General features: G+C 42.1%; 1 protein-coding gene and 1 long non-coding RNA gene across 3 annotated transcripts in view; both read right to left on the bottom strand.

The window, feature by feature from the left end:
- Positions 1-447: 447 nt before the first annotated feature.
- LOC115359685 (uncharacterized) lies at positions 448-2,277 on the bottom strand. Its single transcript, XR_003928267.1, has 3 exons — positions 2,092-2,277; positions 1,111-1,312; positions 448-748 (listed from the first exon to the last, which is right to left on the bottom strand). It is a non-coding gene; the product is annotated as an uncharacterized LOC115359685 (long non-coding RNA).
- Positions 2,278-7,260: 4,983 nt separating this feature from the next.
- The window catches only part of asic1b (acid-sensing (proton-gated) ion channel 1b), a 172,346-nt gene continuing 161,746 nt past the window's right edge, over positions 7,261-17,860 (bottom strand). For both annotated transcript variants that reach the window (XM_030051101.1, XM_030051100.1), the window contains 7 exons: positions 15,126-15,276; positions 14,061-14,117; positions 13,365-13,518; positions 10,476-10,567; positions 10,036-10,115; positions 9,137-9,238; positions 7,261-8,272 (listed from right to left, as the gene is read on the bottom strand). In XM_030051101.1, coding sequence (XP_029906961.1) covers positions 8,177-8,272; positions 9,137-9,238; positions 10,036-10,115; positions 10,476-10,567; positions 13,365-13,518; positions 14,061-14,117; positions 15,126-15,276 — 732 coding nt within the window. In that variant the 3' untranslated portion in view covers positions 7,261-8,176. The remainder of the gene's footprint in view (positions 8,273-9,136; positions 9,239-10,035; positions 10,116-10,475; positions 10,568-13,364; positions 13,519-14,060; positions 14,118-15,125; positions 15,277-17,860) is intronic.

The raw sequence follows: 17,860 nt of genomic DNA, 5'->3' as shown, positions 1-17,860 counted from the left end.
ACCAATGGGTCCCCATTGTATTTGTCTGAAGCGCTGGCAGCACTACTTATCTGTTAGAGAACGAAGAATGTGAAGAGAATAGTCAAATAACCTACTTTAATCAAAAGATAACAGTCTTTGGTGTGATTGATCTTTTTACTTTAATGACACCCACACCCACACACACACACACACACACACACACACCCACACCCACACCCACACCCACACACTCACAGAAAGGACAGGAGGGTCAGTGGACGGACTTTACATGTGAAAACAAACAGAAAAATCTAGCCATGTTAGATGTAACAATCTCAAACCACAGATGTGCTGGGTCATTCTTTTTTCTGGCATACTGTATCTACAAATCTGCCCTGACTCCTTTCATTAAAACAAAACAAAACAAAAAAAACAAAACAGTTTGATCTCATGGAATCAAAAATAACCACAGAACTGATATTTGGCTGAGGAGAAATCTAGAGTCATGTTTTTATTTGTACATGTACATTACTGACACGCAAATCCAACTAGACATGTATAATTTGGTCAGAATATGCAAAAGGATTTCCAAAGTCAAACATCAAAATGTGGGCAGGTTGACTTGTGATTACATAATATATAACTGTAACGGTTTCATAAGATTATACTCTTTCATTTCAGCCACATCAGCCTTGTAGGTGGCCTTGTGCAGCTCTGGGATGGAGCTGCAGTCCTTTGTCTCCTTCCAGCTGTTCACACTCCAGCTCTTGGACTTGTTAGTGTAGCACTGTACACACCGTCCACATAGGAAATGCAAAACAGGGCCAATTCAGTACGTTTAAATCTACAGCTGTACAAAACATGACATTTAGTTTACAACAGCAATGTAGAACCTGGAAAAAATCTGGAAAAACCCAGAATCCCAGGTTTCTGGAACAGTCTTGTTTGATGTACAGTTGTGGCCAAAACTTTAGTCCTCCTGACATACACCCACATCGACTCTGTGGATACATGTCAGGAGAAAGAAAGGAAAAGCCTTGAACCTCAAAAACCTCTGAGGAACTGTCAAACACCAGGAAGGACACATTATGGTCACAAACAAGGATATTTCCAGCAAAATGAGGATCTAAAGTGTTCGGCAAAGCATACCAAGGAGTGGATGGACAAGCAGGGGTTCAGGGTTCTTCAGTGGCCCATGCCAAGTCCCAACTTGAACCCCACTGAAAACTTGGGGGAGACACTTGGCCAACACCAGGATAAGTCAAAGCACCTCAAGAACGAGATGGAGCCATGGGAAGACCGCCAAGCAACCTGGACGAAGACAACATCGAAAACTTGTCGAGCCCATGTCCTGGAAGTGATTAAGCAAAAAGGATATTCCACTAAATATTAACATTACAAGTGTCACATGCTTTTGGTTTCTTTAGTCCATATGAAATTTTCAAAATCATAACTTGTTTCATTTACTGTGATTGTAAGTCATAAGCTTTGCTGTATTTCTAACTGTAGGGTGTCCTATCAACTGTAATAAATAAATAAATAAATAAATAAATAAATAAATAAATAAAGTACTTCCATGACATTTATTTCTGAATAAAAATAAATTTGGTACTTGGGACTAAACGAACACTGGCAATGTCAGAGCAAGTTTTTGTCTTGAAAACTCATGTTTTACATAAAAATACATGCTAAACATAAATTTTCTGGGCGGAAGTCAAAATTTTCATAAGAATCACACACACAAATCAGAGCAGTAACGTTAGCAAGCTTAGCATAGCTTAGCTAAGCTGCACCAGCGACAACATGCTGCTAACACCTGCTGGGGGACGCAGACAGACACAGGACAGCTAGTCAACTAAAGACCTCTGTGGAAATGGACCGACTTGGTTTATGAACAAAAAACAGCAAGTCGACAACTCTGCCAGCACAACCAAACATCCAGCGGCTCAGAGTAGCAGCATGCTAGCCTTAGTACGGCATGCTTCTCCATGTTTAACTATTGGCAGAATTGTCGACTGGTTGGTTTTTCATTATGACCAAAAACTAGCAAGTCGCCAGCTTTGCTAAAACAGCCAAACATGAAGCAACTGCAACAACACAAGACACTGCAAGCCAGCTGATATCACCTACCAGTCCAACAGCAGGGATGTGAGCTCAGCCTCTAACATTTACTCCTGTCTGGCTTCTTGCTCATTCACTCTCTCTTTTTCTCTTCCTTGCTTCCCCGGCTACGTTTTCTTCGGGTTTCTTGGGCTCAGCCATAATTTCTGTATTAAGAACAGCTAGCTGGCTAGCCGGACACAGTTGCTACTGGTGACGTGATGACGTAGTGCTTTCAGGACTTTCAGGACGCAGAGTGGCCGAGACAGACACCGTGTTACTCACTGCATGCCAGTGTAGCACAAAATGACGTTGAAGTTGTTATTGTACGGCAAAATTGTTACACAGTGTTGCTTTAACATTTTGTATGATTACCATTATAATATAGCGCATCATCAAAATGTCAAGGGACAGTTCAAGTGCCGACTAGTGGCCACAGGGCTCTAAGCAGGCACTTGGTTCCCGTATGCCTTGGGCCTTGTGCTCTGATTATTTGCAGTAACTCTATGTGAACATCCAGTCTAAATTCGGGTTTGGGGAGGATTCAAACATTTTAAACCAAATAAACTAATTTTGATGTAAAATGTTTGTTTCACTACCATCCTTTTCAAAAACAAGACATATTAATGTTACGAAAATACATGGAGGTGCTTTGTTCTTCCCTTTGTTGTGGTATCTTAAAAATGAAAGCTTCTTGTTGTAGATTTATTCCTCTGCTAACATTCATGGTGTTTGTACAGCTGACACAAGCAAACCAAGCAAATCTGGGAGAGAGAGAGAGAGAGAAGAGAAATTTAACCAGGCAGTCAAGACCTCAGCCCAAACTTAACAATGCACTCGAGGTTCCTCACAGCAAAGAGATTTTCTATTGTTTGAAAATATGACATACAAAAACAAAATAATAAAACAGAGTGTGTAAAATGAAAGAATAGGCAAAAAATTATATTTAAAAAAAAAAAAAAGCACAATCACAATTCCTTTATTAGCCAGAACAAATCATTACAGTAGTGAGAGCCAAAAAAAAAAAAAAAAAAAAAAAAAGAAAGTAATGTAATAAGCATCTACAACACTAAGAATTTGGGTTATGGTTAGGGTTAGAGTTAGGGTTTTGGGTGAACTACCAGCATACTGCAGAATATAATTTCTTAGTAAACATGCAGTGAAACAGCAGTGGATCTGTCTCAGTGGATGGCGGATAGAAACAGAGTGTGTGAAAGCATGTCGGACTCATCCAGGAAAGGAAGAACATTCACTCTTGGATCTTTGGAGTTTGGGTTATTATTTACTGCACTGATGCAAAACACCATTCCCCACATCCTTCCATCTTCACTCAGAGCCTGTTGGGTCCAGCCCAATTAAATCAAAGTTATTATTTAGTTGTGCAATTGTGAGATCGGCATGAAAAGCATTTTCACTGCTGCATAAAGGAGAGAATTAGCCCATTCCCCGTGCTCATTTAAATTGCAGTTGAAGCACAAGCATGACTGAATGTTTTTTTTTTCTGACTTGAAATAATTTTAAATCGTCTCCTTAAGATGCACGTTATTATTTGTTGCAAAAGCAGTGAATCCATGAACTTCGTAATTATGAGAATTTGCTTTATTGTCCAACACTGTTACTTACCACTGTGCCAGCTGCTCTTTGAGGAGAAAGTGTGTTCAGCCAAAAGGAGAAAAGTGATGTGTGTATGTGTGTGTGCAAGAGAGAGAGAGAGTGAGAGCGAGAGAAGGAGGGAGGGAGAGAGAGACAGAAAGAGGTAATTGAACTCCTGGAGCTGTTTCCTTCAGGTTGTTTCAGTAAGTGGACAAGTGAGAGGAGAAGACGGTTCCTGTAAGTCAGCCACAGAGGCAGTATTAAGTATCAACAAGAAACACTTTCTTATTACAGATGTATTTCAAAATCAATGCCATCCCATCTGTTTGTACAACCTTGTGTGTTTGATCTGAGTGTGCTCGCACGAGTGTATGACAAAGGTGGGGTGCAGGGGAGTTTGCTGTTGGAGCAAGGTGAAACTAAAGCCTCATTTATCAGATCCAAAAGTATCTCATTTACTGCATTGTCCTTTAATTACCCAGGAGGGATTGTGCATCATCCGCGTGCAAGATCGGTTGATTAAGTTGATCCTTTGTAGGACTTATGACTGCATGATAGATAATAAACAAGTGAGCACGCGTTCATCCTTTGAACAGCTGAAAGGACAAATCAAGGCCGAAATGTAACAGTGTCTCTGTGTTCTCTGAGGAGCCGGTCTGCCCTGTTAATTGTTAATCCTCTTGACGAGCAGGGTGCAAAGTGGAGCCCAGAGGAGCCCGGCTGCAGCCTTATCTATGACAAATGAGCCGGGCTTTGTAATTGCACTGAGATATCTGACAGGATAAATGAATACTAAGACGAGGAACGTGACTCATCTGACATGCTGGCGGGGGTAAGAGCCTGGAGACAGGCCGGAGTGTAATCTTCCACTTTAAAAAACTCCCCCTTTTCTTGTAGACATAATGGGCCAGAGGTATAGACTGGTCTTTTGTGGGGGGAATGTCATCTTCTCCATTTGCTCCTGAAGGATGCTGGGACATAAGAGCACCACAGCGTAGGATCTGATGGCACCGTGACACAACACAGTGTACCAGGCAATGTACAATAGGGGTACTGAGTGCTTTTGGTTGATGTGGACAAAAGAATGCGATAATAGGGTTAGGAGAAAATCATATTTGATTCAAACAGATTCTGAGTCTGAGTCCATGGCTGCTGACAGCTGAAGGCATGAATGAACAGACGAGGCTGAATATATGCACAGAGCGAGTTATTAGTCTTATTAAAATGTAACAGCAAAGAAAAAATTCAAGTTCCCTGCATGGGAAAAAAGCAAAACACATTTGTTCACTCTAAATTGCATACAGCCGCCAATGTTGATTAACCTCGGGTGATGCAGCCACCTAAGAAGGGCAGACAGTTTAGGATACATTCCATTACAGAAACATCTCTCCCTTATAGTGTTCGCAGATTGGCTGTGTGTCAAACAACAAGGTGAAAGCAAGGAGAGAGCAATGCCCAGTCATCTCTGATCTTTCAAGGGGAGCAAATGAGGGCATATAACGATTTAACCTCATCCTCCCAGAATGCACCCTGGGATGGTGCTGCCAGAAATTCTGCATCCGGAGGACTGCAGGAAATCCTTCTTAATCCAGTCCTTTTTTTTTTTTTTTTTTTTGGAGGGGCAGCCCTCGCAGTTTGTCTGCACCTCCTCCAAGTCATCCCTCCCCATCCACCCCTGTGCGCCCCCCGTCCGCCTGGCTGCTTTGCCCCAGCGTCCCGGAGCCTTATCAGGATGCAGCAAGCATCTTCTTCAGCATTTCTGCTGTTGGCAGGCACCTCTCTTGTATAGCATCATCTCTGACCCTCCTCCAATCTTCTGAGCAGCAGACGGCCACTCAGACAAAGACACAAATGGCAGCAGGAAATGAACTGCATCATCTTTTATTCTTGATTAATTTATCTTCTTGGCAGGTACAACAGAAAATAATAAAACCATCAGACACAAAATCATGTTTCAGAAATTCAAAACAGGAAAAATTTTCATAAGATTTAGTAGTTGGGTTTTTCTAGGGAGCCTTAACACTGGTATATTAATGCATGGTGACCAGCTGAGGTTTCTCCTCTGAATAATGAAAAACGAACGTACGCTCGCATTTGATGAAAGGCGTTGATGCTTCGTTTCCCACTAAAAGAAAAGTTTTCACAGAGAAACGAAAGGTAAAAGTAAACTCCCCGTCCTTGAATAACCCTCAGCTATCTGTTGTGCGGCAGTGGACCCGACGTGCAACCGACTGAGCAACAAACGCGATTTTTGAGGCAGACCATGTTTTAGGGACATAAGTGGGCTCCAGTATGCAAAAGTGATGCATCACCAAACCGCTTTTTTCTAATACGAGTGTGGCAGTTGGCAGCACCAGATGCACAGCAGAACATGAGAAGCCGTCCAGAATGTGTAGGCTGCCGGCTGGATGGCAGACTGACAATCCTGATAAAACTTGTATTGGCTTTGCAGGATATTTCCCATCAATCCTGTTGTCATACAGCAGCTGAAACTGTAATTACATTTCAGTGGTATGGAGCTCCAAAATACCAGTGTTGTGGCTTGCAGCTGTTAAATTGCAGCATAAATGAATGCTTGAAGTAGATAAGCAATATCTTGCTTAATACAAGATCAGGCTCCCACTCCCCCCAAACCCATTACTAATGCTGATTTAATTCTACAAAAAATGCCATATGAATGAAAACAGAAGATAATGTGGCGATTGGGGAAATAGAGATAGCAAAATGCCTTAGATGAACTGCAGCATACTTAAACAGATTTTTTTTTCTGAGAGCTACTTTATGTGATTAAAAATGAACCTTTGCACAGTACTTGAATTGAAAAATATGTTTTTTTTCTGTTTTTTTTTTTTGCCACTGTTTACCTATTCAACCGAACTGACGAATAAAGGCTTCAAAGTCTATCGAGAGGAAATTCACTGATAAGAATAAAACCTCCATAGAATAGCAATTTCCAAAATGATATTTACATTTCATTTATGGTTTGTTAGCTAAATAGAACAACCTATTACCTGGAAGATGGAGACTGGATTATCAGGCAATACTTGTGTATGTTTTTTGTATTAAAGAAAAAAAAAAAACCCAACCAAAAACAGTCTGATCAACACGATATAGATAATATGACAATATATCAAGAAGAATACATTTTCTTTTACATCACCTCTACATACTGGCGGTATTGTGCTTTGATAAAACATTTGTAACTAGAACACACAGATACAGAAAATTTGAACAGCCCCACAAAACTCCAAGGACTAGAGCAATCAACTGCGCTTGGAAATCTCACCTCCTCCCGCAGTGAAGATAAGAGTAAATGAAGTTGGATGGGAGGCACACTTTCCCACACGCTCTGCGACTCATTGAGCACACATGGAAATGGGAAAAAAAAAGAAAAAAAGAAAATGAAATTAGGTGCAGTTTATCCATTTGCACTACCAGCAAACTATGTACCTGTGTGGGCGCTAATGCAGGCAGCCAAAAATACATGTGCCCCCAAACGCTCACCGCGTGCGCACACACACACACACACACACACACACACACACACATGCACACACACACACACACACACACACACACACACACACACACACACACACACACACACACACACACACACACACACACACACACACACACACAAGTACATAGGGATTATCATCTTCCTTTTCCGGTATATCATTTAGGCAAACTTGGCAATTATCATTCTATATATAAAAAAAGAAACTCAAGAAGTAAAATGGAATACATGCATTGGACAAATACACGCATGCATTTACACGATGAGACCTGAAATGTTCGCCATATATTTTAAACTTAAAAGGTAGATAATGTGTCTACCACCACCACATCCACCAGTCACCCCACACAGCTTCCCACTCATCTCACCACGCAGATTCAAACCCATTGTGAACACAGATACATTCTCATATGAACTACACCAAGTCCAACTGTTGTCTTGTGGAGCTTTGCAACAGGTACACATGTTGCTACATGTACAGTGGAGTAAAAGCAGTATGTTTTTTTTTTCCCCCCTACATCCCACTACCAGGACAGTGTTCAGTTGACATGTCATGTGTTGCTGTGGCATATAAAGGCATGGGCTCTTGTTCAGCTGATGGTGAGATTACTGTACATTTTCCCATATATATTCTTTTTTTTTTGTTTGATTGTTTGTTTGTTTTGTCTTTGGAAAAAGAAGTCTGTGTTGGCGAGGTTTCTCCAGGAGCATCCTTTGCGGCAGTATTCCAAAACACAGAGATAAGTCGTTTCTACAGTGTTGTATGAAATATTCTTAGAATGTTCTGGAAATTTAACAGGTACTCGTATTTGGACAGTATCCTCCACTCAGCATCGGGTGTAAAGAAAGTTTTGCTCTGTTGTGTTTGTCTCCCCTCGGTGAAAAAGCGCCCCCGGTAGAATATGACTTTGTATCAAATTATCGCTCTCCAAGTTGGATAGTCTCGTCGTGCGGTTGGCTTTGGTTGCATAATGCAAGCTTAGATGCATTGCCTGGTCCTGCTCAGCATGTGAAGTCTTCAAAGTTACCCTGGCCCGGGTGGTGAGGTAGCATGTTGGCAGGATATGTAGATGGTGTACGCAGGTTCTCGCAAGGAGCCTAGGTGAAACGAGGGAGGAGAGAGAAAGACAGAGTGAGAGAGAGGGAGAAGAAAGTTCAATCACAGAGATCAACAGGAGGGCAAAAGAGGGCTCAAAGAAATAGAAAGTTGTGATGCAAAGTTTTGAGCTGAAAAGTTTTGAAATAAGGCTGGAGAACAAGATGAACTAGTGGAATGGAATGAGAGTCTTCATGGTGAGGCAGAACAATACAGCTAAGCAAAACACTTAAGGAATGAGAAAAACAGAAACTGTATGTTTTGCTGCTAGAAAAAAAAAAAAGCAACGAGATAGGTCCAGGAGAAAGAATAGATTGAGAAATTCCTGGGAAATGAAATTCCTGGGAAATAATGCACTGTTGATGACTGAAAAAAAAAAAAAAAAGATAAAGGTGGATGGGAAGAGAAAACTACAACAGAAAAGGAAAAAGAAGATCTCCCCCTTGCTATGCCCTCGCCAACAGTTACAATTAAAGTGAACTGGCTACATTTACACTTGGAAATAAGTGAGCTGTCACACCTCCTAGAGCTCTAATTCTGGCTGTCCCTGCTGGTCCTGTCCACCATTTTTGATTAAATTCAAAGTGCTTTCTTCTCTCTCGCTCCTCTCGCTCTCAATTTTCACCCACTCCCGTCTCTTCCCAATCTCTCTTTCACTCTCTATGTGTCTCTCAGGCTCTTTCTTTCCCTCTGCAGCTTCCTTTATCTCCCTCCCTCTCTCTCTCGGTCTCTCTATAACTCTCCCTCCCCCTCCGCCCCAGCCACCTTCAATCTGGCTGTAGTCGAGACCGGTAAAGATGAAGACAGTTTGCTCCTGTCAAAGAGATGCAGTCTGACACAGTGGAAGTACTTAGCGGCGTACTGACATGGCGTTTCACATCATCCAGGCTCAACACGGCTCCCCGGTCGTTGTTGTTGCTGCGTTTGTGTTTCTTCTTCATGCATCGACACAGCTTGTACTTGATCACCTGAAAATAGGCAAGGACACCCACCACTGACCTTTCAGATCACAACGGCATTCTTTTTTGTTTTGTTTTGTTTTGCTTGTTTTTTTTTTTTTTTTTTTTTTGGTCTGGAGAGCATCCAGAAACTCAGCGTTGTTCCTCTCTGGCTTTTTCCATGTGCAAACCCACACACTTTGGAATTCTATAGGATTGTGCCGGAAGCAATTTGAATGGGATTGATTGTACACATCTATAAATATGTTTTCCTGTCAGCTCTGCATGTGTGCATGCGAGCCAGCATCGCTGCAATCCCGCTTCATCTCAACCCCTTGCCCCACCCCGCTGCCTACTACTGCTACACACACACACACACACACGCACACACAGATCATTTTCATCCCTAAATCAAACACTAGCTAACAACATGCATAAACAAAGAAATCCTACTGTTTTGCCGGGAGTGACTATGTGTAAAAGAAAGCTTGCAACTGAGAGTTACTCTAATGAGAACGGACAGACACATCCCGACTAATCTAAAATATAACACATCCAAAATGTTAATGTATTCAGCATTGTTGCCATGACGTGTGTGTCCTACAGAGATGGGCCGCAGGGCTCTGTGGGACTGAGCACTCGTCACGCCTGCTAAAAGACGTCCTTGTACGGATGGTAACACGCTGTAGATTTTTGTGAGCAAATAATACCGGTGCAGTACAAGAAACACAAACAAACAAACAAAAAGCACATCCTGAGCTGAATGTATTATAAAACTGAGAGGCTCTTGATATGAGGAGCGGTATTTCCAAACAGAGGTGTGTTACCTCATATAGATAGTCGAAGAGTTCAAGAATGGTGAGGATACTGGCTCCTATGAAGAGACCCATCTGACCCCCAATGTCACCTGGGAAGACAAATCAAACAAAGACGGCAAATCATGATTCTGTGTAAACACGGATCTGGGAAAATCCTATGGGTGGAAAATCCTATCTGTGCTCTCTGTATCATATTGTATGTATTTTTTTGATGGCACAGTGGCCTGAAAGGTGTGAAATTACATTTAAAAAATGCAGATATTTTTGTATAAACTTAGATGAGAGGCCATGTAAGATTAAAAGACAGCTCTGCATCTACAGGGAACGGAGGACCTATTATTAAAATGCATGCACTGGCGTTACTGTCGCTTCAGATAGAGAAGCATCTGTCAAACTGCATATTGAATATTATCTATTCTTAAGTAGACACTTGACAGCCGTTTCCTTACCTAGAAGCCCTGCCAGCTCGTAGGCTTTTTTTTGCTCGATGGTCTCGTAGTTCAACGCTTCGAAGTAGATATCCAGCACCAGAATGTTATCACTGCGAAAACAGAGAGGGCAACTCACTTCTACAGTCACACGTTAAATTCTCTCAGTTTACATTTTAGACACTTTTTATCTAATGTCCGCAGGCCGAGACGATGATTGGCGAGTCTGCCCCTTCCATGTTTTTTTTTTTTTAATCGGCAGATAACAGAGCAGATGTGTCACGTTGTGCAAATAACCTGCTGCCACTAGCTAATTACCCTTAGGTGGGTCTCAGTCATTGAGGAATACAAGGGAAATGATGACAGCTGTTTGATTCCACAACGTGTTATTTCTGGAGCTTATGACTGCAGCAGAAAAGAGAATGAGCATTAGTTTTGAAAGCCCAGGGCAAGAGAGTCTATTATTTTGATTCCTGAATATCCTCTCTGTGGGGCCAGTCAGACTCCAGTCCCCATCAGAGTTGAGATCAAAACTACAACCTGACTTTGTTCTTTCTTGTAAATGGTGCAACACTTGATCACTGCAATCTCCAGTGAAGACGAGTGATGGTTTGTAAATCTTAAAAGGGAACTCTTGTAAATCTGAGGAGCGAGTTCAAACCACCCGATGCAAATCACAGCTAACAGAGAACAGATGGAGTTGCAACGAAACAAAATGAACACACATCTGCTCTTCCTATGCAAAGCATGAAGATCTATTCACAAGCTATTGCCAGCTTCTTTATTTTTTACTACCAAGCGTTTATCTCTGTATGAAACTATTGTAAAACAACACAAATAAACACCAGAAAAAGGGAAAAAAAAACACATTGAATGTATATTTATAAAAATCGAATACAACTTCTCCCTACATCTGGTGATGGAGAACTAACTGTGGCAATTGTTATCTCATCGCTTCTGACATTCTTGGGCATTTACTCTTGATTTGCAGGCGCAGTCATGCGTTAGGTGTCAGCCTGCAGCATGAATGATGCTTCCCCGCCGTCACATTTTCTCACTGTGTAGCGTGTTAATCTGCAATATATCTGCACAGAGCTGCTGTCCTACAATGAATGGAAACGTGTGTATGTGTGGTATATGTGTCTTTCTTTTGTGAATCTCTCACAACAGTTTATATATATCTATATCAATCTATAAATCTCTATCTATCTATCTATCTATCTATCTATCTATCTATCTATAGATATAGATATAGGACATGGATATATAAATATACACCATATTGGTATGTGTTTGTTTTAGTGAGTGTGTGTTTTGGCGTTGGTGTAGCAGAGACAGCAGGCAGCCATGCCCCATGTTTGTCTCTGTTTATGGTTCCCAGAGGAAAGACACTCCACTGTCACAGACTTCAGTTTCACGCCACTAAACACTGCTCAGCCCAGATACCAGAATTCTCCCAGCTAATATTCATCAGCCTGACACTACTTGGAAATCTGGCCAGTTGAAAAACGAACTGGATGGACTCAGATCTATCCGCGGGGAATTAAAGAAGAAAAAAAGAAAAAAGAAGAAAAAAAAAAACTTCTGAAGGGAGAAATGACAAGTTATGCACTCTGAGTACATAAGGCAAGAGTTATCTTGTTCTCAACAGCTCCACTGGGAATGATAGATAAAAGATCCAACTATTATTGCACCCTCTCCTCATTTCCTTGGACCACTTTTGATCTTTTCGGTATATTTGGCAAAGACTCGCTCAATGCTTGGCTGATTAATTAAGTTAAGCGTTAAGGGCAGAGAAGCAGGCTTGTGACCAGAGGCTCCTGATTCAATTTCCTGTGCTGACTGGAAAAATCTGGGTTTAGGAAAGTGAATGGCTGGTAATCTCCCTTTATGTTAATACTACTGCTGAAGAGCATTTACACAAGATACTGAAAGGGGTAACCCTACCCTAAAAGACTTTAAATCACTCAAAATAGCTATTGATAGTATGTCTTACAATTCTTAATTTTGCTGCTTTGTGGTGCATCTTTCTTATTCCCACCAATAAGTGGAACAGTAAATGTCAGGTTTTGGTGTCAGTCCTTAGGAACCAAAGAGGAAGGGCATATTTGTGGACTAACCGTTTTGCACCAGCGATCATCAATCATACAGGGAGAAATCCATCATGTACATTTTTTCCACCTACAGTAGCCCCAAAAGGCCAGAATGCAATACAACCTCTAGCTCTCCCCACCAGACTTGTGCCAAATAATTAACTGAAATACTTCTCAAAAGTTTGTTTCAGTCAAAGTCAAGGTCCAGAGGACTGTTCTTTACCTGTTAGTACAATTCTGCTTTGGGTTAGGCAGGTTATTGTTCACAGAACACTGTTTTGGTAGCTTTCAGGCAATATTCGCTGAGTGACTCCATTTGACCTGCTGATAAATATCATCACATGTGACAAACTCCACCTTTCTGGCACTTTTAGGTAGGGCTAAATGAACACTGCAAAACAAGAAAAAACTATTTGCAAATACTATCTGACCCAGGTTTGCTCGCCGCCTACATGTAAAACCAAAAGCAGAATGCGACAAGTTCCCGTTCCTTCTCTGTGGGTTGATGAAAGGCATTTTGTAAAGTGCAGGAAATCATTAACTTCAGTCGGCAAAAAAGAATGTGGAAGGAAGGAGCATTCAACAAAACAGTAAAATTACAACACAGTGTCCGGAATACTCTGAACGTCACAGTGTTAGAGAATCGGAGAGAGCTATTTTCCTTTCATCCTCAGGTGGAGCTGCTTAATGGCCAGGACTGGTTGTACTGGCCAGCTCCAAGGTGCGAATGCATGTAACGGTATGAGTGTGAAGTGCTAAAAGAGCCAAATCCAAATCAAAAAAAAAAAAAAAAAAAAAAAAAAAAAAAATCACTTACGCTATGTACTGCTCTGTCTTGTTGAATTTCTTGGCAAGGTACTTGGCTGAGGCTTTGCTGGGTATCTTGACAAAGGACATCTCTTTACCGTAGCGTGTCAAGTTACATGGCGTCTCGCATACACAGTAGTCATTGTCCCTCTCGACAAGGAAGTCTAAAAATGGAGCGGGGGGGAGGGAGGGGGGTAAAAGAGAGAGAGAGAAAGAGGGGGAAACAGATAGAGAAATGCATGAGGACAGAAATAAGTCAGGACGTCAAACAAAATGCCAGCAGGGTGAGGAACATCAAAGCAAGTGTGCGAGAGGGTGGAGAAAACACAGCTAGAGGAGCGACCCCAAAGACTGGGAGGTAATATATGAAGAATGCATATGCGGTCAGAGTCAACTGCACAGCGACAGCCATGGGCCGACACATGGATCGGTGTCATGAAAGAGCGAGAGATTGTGAGTCAAAACAAAACCAAGCAAGGGACAAGAAAAAGCCCGAAACCTATCAACAGTTGGACAGGCAGCAACCTGCAGGGGCGTTAGAGGGGCATGCTCAGCACTGGTGTTTGTGCATATCTGGGGCTCTGAACACTAGAACACACTTGTGCACACAAACGCAAAGATCTCACACGTGCCTGCATGCACATACATACACACACACACACACACACACACACACACACACAGTGCATGGAGGTTATCTCCTTACCCAAGGCAGGATCTGCACACTCCTTGTACTGCTCCGGGGTGCAGTATGGGGCATCACCTAAGGACAGGCAGAGGAAACACAATGTTCTCAGTCTGAACAAAAAAGCAACAGGGGTAGAGGGCTTCAAAAAGGAATGAAGGATGAGGAGACGTGGGCCTGTAATTAATTTTGTGTCAGACTGTCATTACCGCTCTTATCAGGACTGGATATTCTTCACAAATTTGATCTCATCTCCTAATTGATTTCATTAACTTTGTAGTTTCACTGCCTCTCTTCATCTCGCTCAGTGTCTTTCACCCTTGTTCCCATCACCCTTTCCATCTATATCTCCCCCTCTTCTCCCTGGCACTCAAACCATCTCTCTATCAGGACAACACAGGCAGAAGACATGTCCTAGAAGGAGAGCAAATTATCTCCCGACTGCAATTATTCGTTGCATTTCGTCTCATAGTCTTTGAGAGTCACTCTAATGACACAAGGACGGGAGAGATGAATAGGAGCCGAACAAATCCGGGAGGCAGAGGATTGGACTGGGGAGCTCTAGGTAGACCCACATTAAGCACATGCAGTCACTTTCAGATACCACCTAATCCTGATCATCACACAGATGGATTGCTTGGCCGTCTATATGCACACACACACACACACACACACACACAGCGCTGAAAGCAATCCTGATTGGACAGTGAGACAGTCCTGGTGTAACAATTACTGGATAGGTGAGCGCGGGTTAACGCAGGCCAATCAAAATGTTGCCTCTGTGCCAGTTTCACTTTCAGTTTGCTGTCTGAGAGGCCCACGCTGATTAAACACCAGAGACAGAAAGCTAATGCCAACTGTAATCACAGCACAAATGAAAAGTGGAAACAGTTGAGTTTTCTGATCTGCTGGAGTGTAAAAAAATCTTTCATTCCCTGTAATCACTGGCCTTTATGCAAAAAAGCCATTTAGAATGAAACCCGATCCCGGCAGCTGACAACAACAGTAACTATAGCTCTCTATATCTGTGAAAAGAAATGTAACAAAGTCGACAACCAGCAGTGAGAATGAGTCGGAAGCTCCTACCAGGCATGTGGACCATCCTGCAGTTGCAGTTCTCCACCAGGTAACGCGTCTCACAGTCGATTCGGCAGGCCGTGATGCTATATGTGCTGAAGAAGTCTGAGTCCAACGGAGTGGCTTTGCAGTCTCCCCATGGCGGGGGCAGGTAGGTCAGCTAGGAGAGAGAGAGGCAGTGATGTGGTGCAACAGTGCAGAAGAACCATTTGAGAGCAGACACTGACTGAATATATGAAGAGTCGTATGTCATGTGCGTATATGCACATGTCTTGTTGACCTTCCACACTACATCACTATGTGCTTGATGAAAAACCTCTAACTCTGTCTGTATGGCATTTTATTGTGCAGTTATTGTGCTCGGCTGAGAAAATGAATCTCATTCTGTTGCCATGGCGGGGTCATGTGTAGCTTACTCGGTCTCCATCTCTGCTTGCATTGGACAGCCTTCATGGTACAGCTGTGATATTATTAGAGTGACATTCTCAAAAGCTCGCTGCACAACAGGTTTGCTACCGATTTCCTTGCGTTTTGACCTGCGAAAATAAATTTCATATGTGTTTCAGGAAGAGCCTGTGTGATGAAAAAAAGAGGCATGGTGCAGATGTGCTTGAGGGTATAATATGTGCATATATGGAGGGAACCACTTTGCAATGAGTGCATATTTAAAACACAGTAATAAAATGAGTACCATTCATTTACCTTTCAAGCACCATAAAAAGGAGCTGCAAAGTTGATGCATTATTAAATTAAGTAGGTAGCCATATAACACAGTGCTCTGTGTTTCTATTTCATCTATTCAAACAGCGCACCACTGAGTGCTCAGAAAGCGATAAATTAAAGGCCACTGCTAGGGACTTGCATTCCACAGTACTGGAGTGTAAGATTGTGCCATGTGCCATACTGACAGGATTTGGTTACTAATAACCCTAGGCCATGTTTGACAAGCACATACAGTATTTACGGACATACCCACTCAATTAAACCTGACCGCTCCCTCTACAATCTAATCAAGAGTTTAGAATGATTTTCTATTTGTTGTTGTCACATCAAGGACGTTGTGCAAAGTCAAGCAGAACACAAAATTCAACGGTGCTGGACAAAATGTGACTGACATCAAAAGATGCTCAAGCATTTGTCCATCCCATCATGTGGGCTACAGTCATTAGGAGCCATTTGGACTCAGTAATAATTATCTCATGTACTTTAAAAAGCTCTATTCAGCCCCCCTAAACCGTCTACATTATTTCTCACTGGTTAGACTTGCAGAGGCTTAATTCTGCAAGTGCAGAAAAAAGTGAATGTAGTATAAGTGATTTCAGGACATTTACGTGCGCTGTTTAACAACCTGGAAGAAAACAAATCATACCATGTTAAGTTTGTAACCTCAATTCCCCCTTGCTTAATTAAATGAGAGAAAGCGTGAGGGAGGGATGCAGAAAAAAAGAAGGAAGGCAGGGGTAAGCAAGACTTATTGGATAACGAGAGAGAGAGAGAGAGAGACAGATAGGAGAAAGACAGAGAGAGCGAGAGAGAGAGAGAGAGAGAGAGAGAAGAGGCTGAAGGGAAAAAGAGGAAAAACTGGAACGAAGACGAAACATCAGAAAGTTTTTTCATTTTCCATGTTAAGTGGCAGGGAATTTCAGATTTGTCTTTTGTGTGGGAGAGCGGTGAATGACAGCTTGGCTGGCTTTAAAGACCCCGACAGTTTTACGCTACAGGGCAGCTGAATGAATGTGAGTAAACTGCATTAGATTAATGAAGAGCAAGTCTGCCAGAGGTAAAAAACACAAAGACAGAGAATGAGAGAGCGTGAGAGAGAGAGAGAGAGAAAGAAAGAAAATGTAACACGGAAATGTAAAGATCATTGGAGAGTAAAGGCGAGGGGAGGTAGAGAGGAGAGGGGGAAAAAACAGAAAGAGGGACAGTCTCCTGCAGACGCGACACTGGCAGCATGCATAATCCTACTGCAGCCTCCTGACACTGGAACTCACTCACTAACAGGGTGGACGTGGCGGGACTGACATCACTCCTCCTAACTCCATCTCGTCCTCTCCTCTATTCATTATGTATGGTTCTGTACCGTGCTAGGGAGCAGGGTATATGATCTCCATCTGGTTATTTCCTCGCCAGAATTATTCACAGTTGAGCCGAACAGCACACACGACTGCTTCTTCTCACAGAAGACATGGCATTACATGTGGGAAAGAGTGTGCTTCATAATAATAATGAGGTGGCTCAATGTGGCGTGCATCCAGAACAAACCAAATCAAGTTAGAAGCTGTCAAGGTGAAAGCTGACTTTGATTTTGAAGCATTTTTCCAAGCAATATGTGTGGGGAGCTATTGATTGCACAGGTGGCACAATGTACGCCAATGTGAGTTTTATTTTTCTTTTTTAAAATAAATAAATAAATAAATAAATAAAATAAAAGAGACAGCCAGTTTAATTAAAGAGGCAGGGCTATGATGAACAAAAGAAAACAAAAAAAAAAAAAAGAAAAAAGAAATAATCATGCCTGTCTCAATGCCTTGACTAATACACATCTGTCTCCACTGCAAGCAATGTCCTAGATGTCCTATAGAGCAACTGGGAGCACAACGATCAGAAGCATCTACCATCTATTGATTTACAAATCAATGCTGCTGGAGCTAAATAACTAACTATTGGTAATGTCATTATGATATTGCAAGGCGGTTGGTATGCACACCACTTCAGTGGGACATGCTTCTATCTGTGCATCC

Source organism: Myripristis murdjan, chromosome 5 (assembly GCF_902150065.1).
Source record: "Myripristis murdjan chromosome 5, fMyrMur1.1, whole genome shotgun sequence".
NCBI lineage: Eukaryota > Metazoa > Chordata > Actinopteri > Holocentriformes > Holocentridae > Myripristis > Myripristis murdjan.
This window is presented reverse-complemented; position numbering and strand designations above follow the sequence as displayed.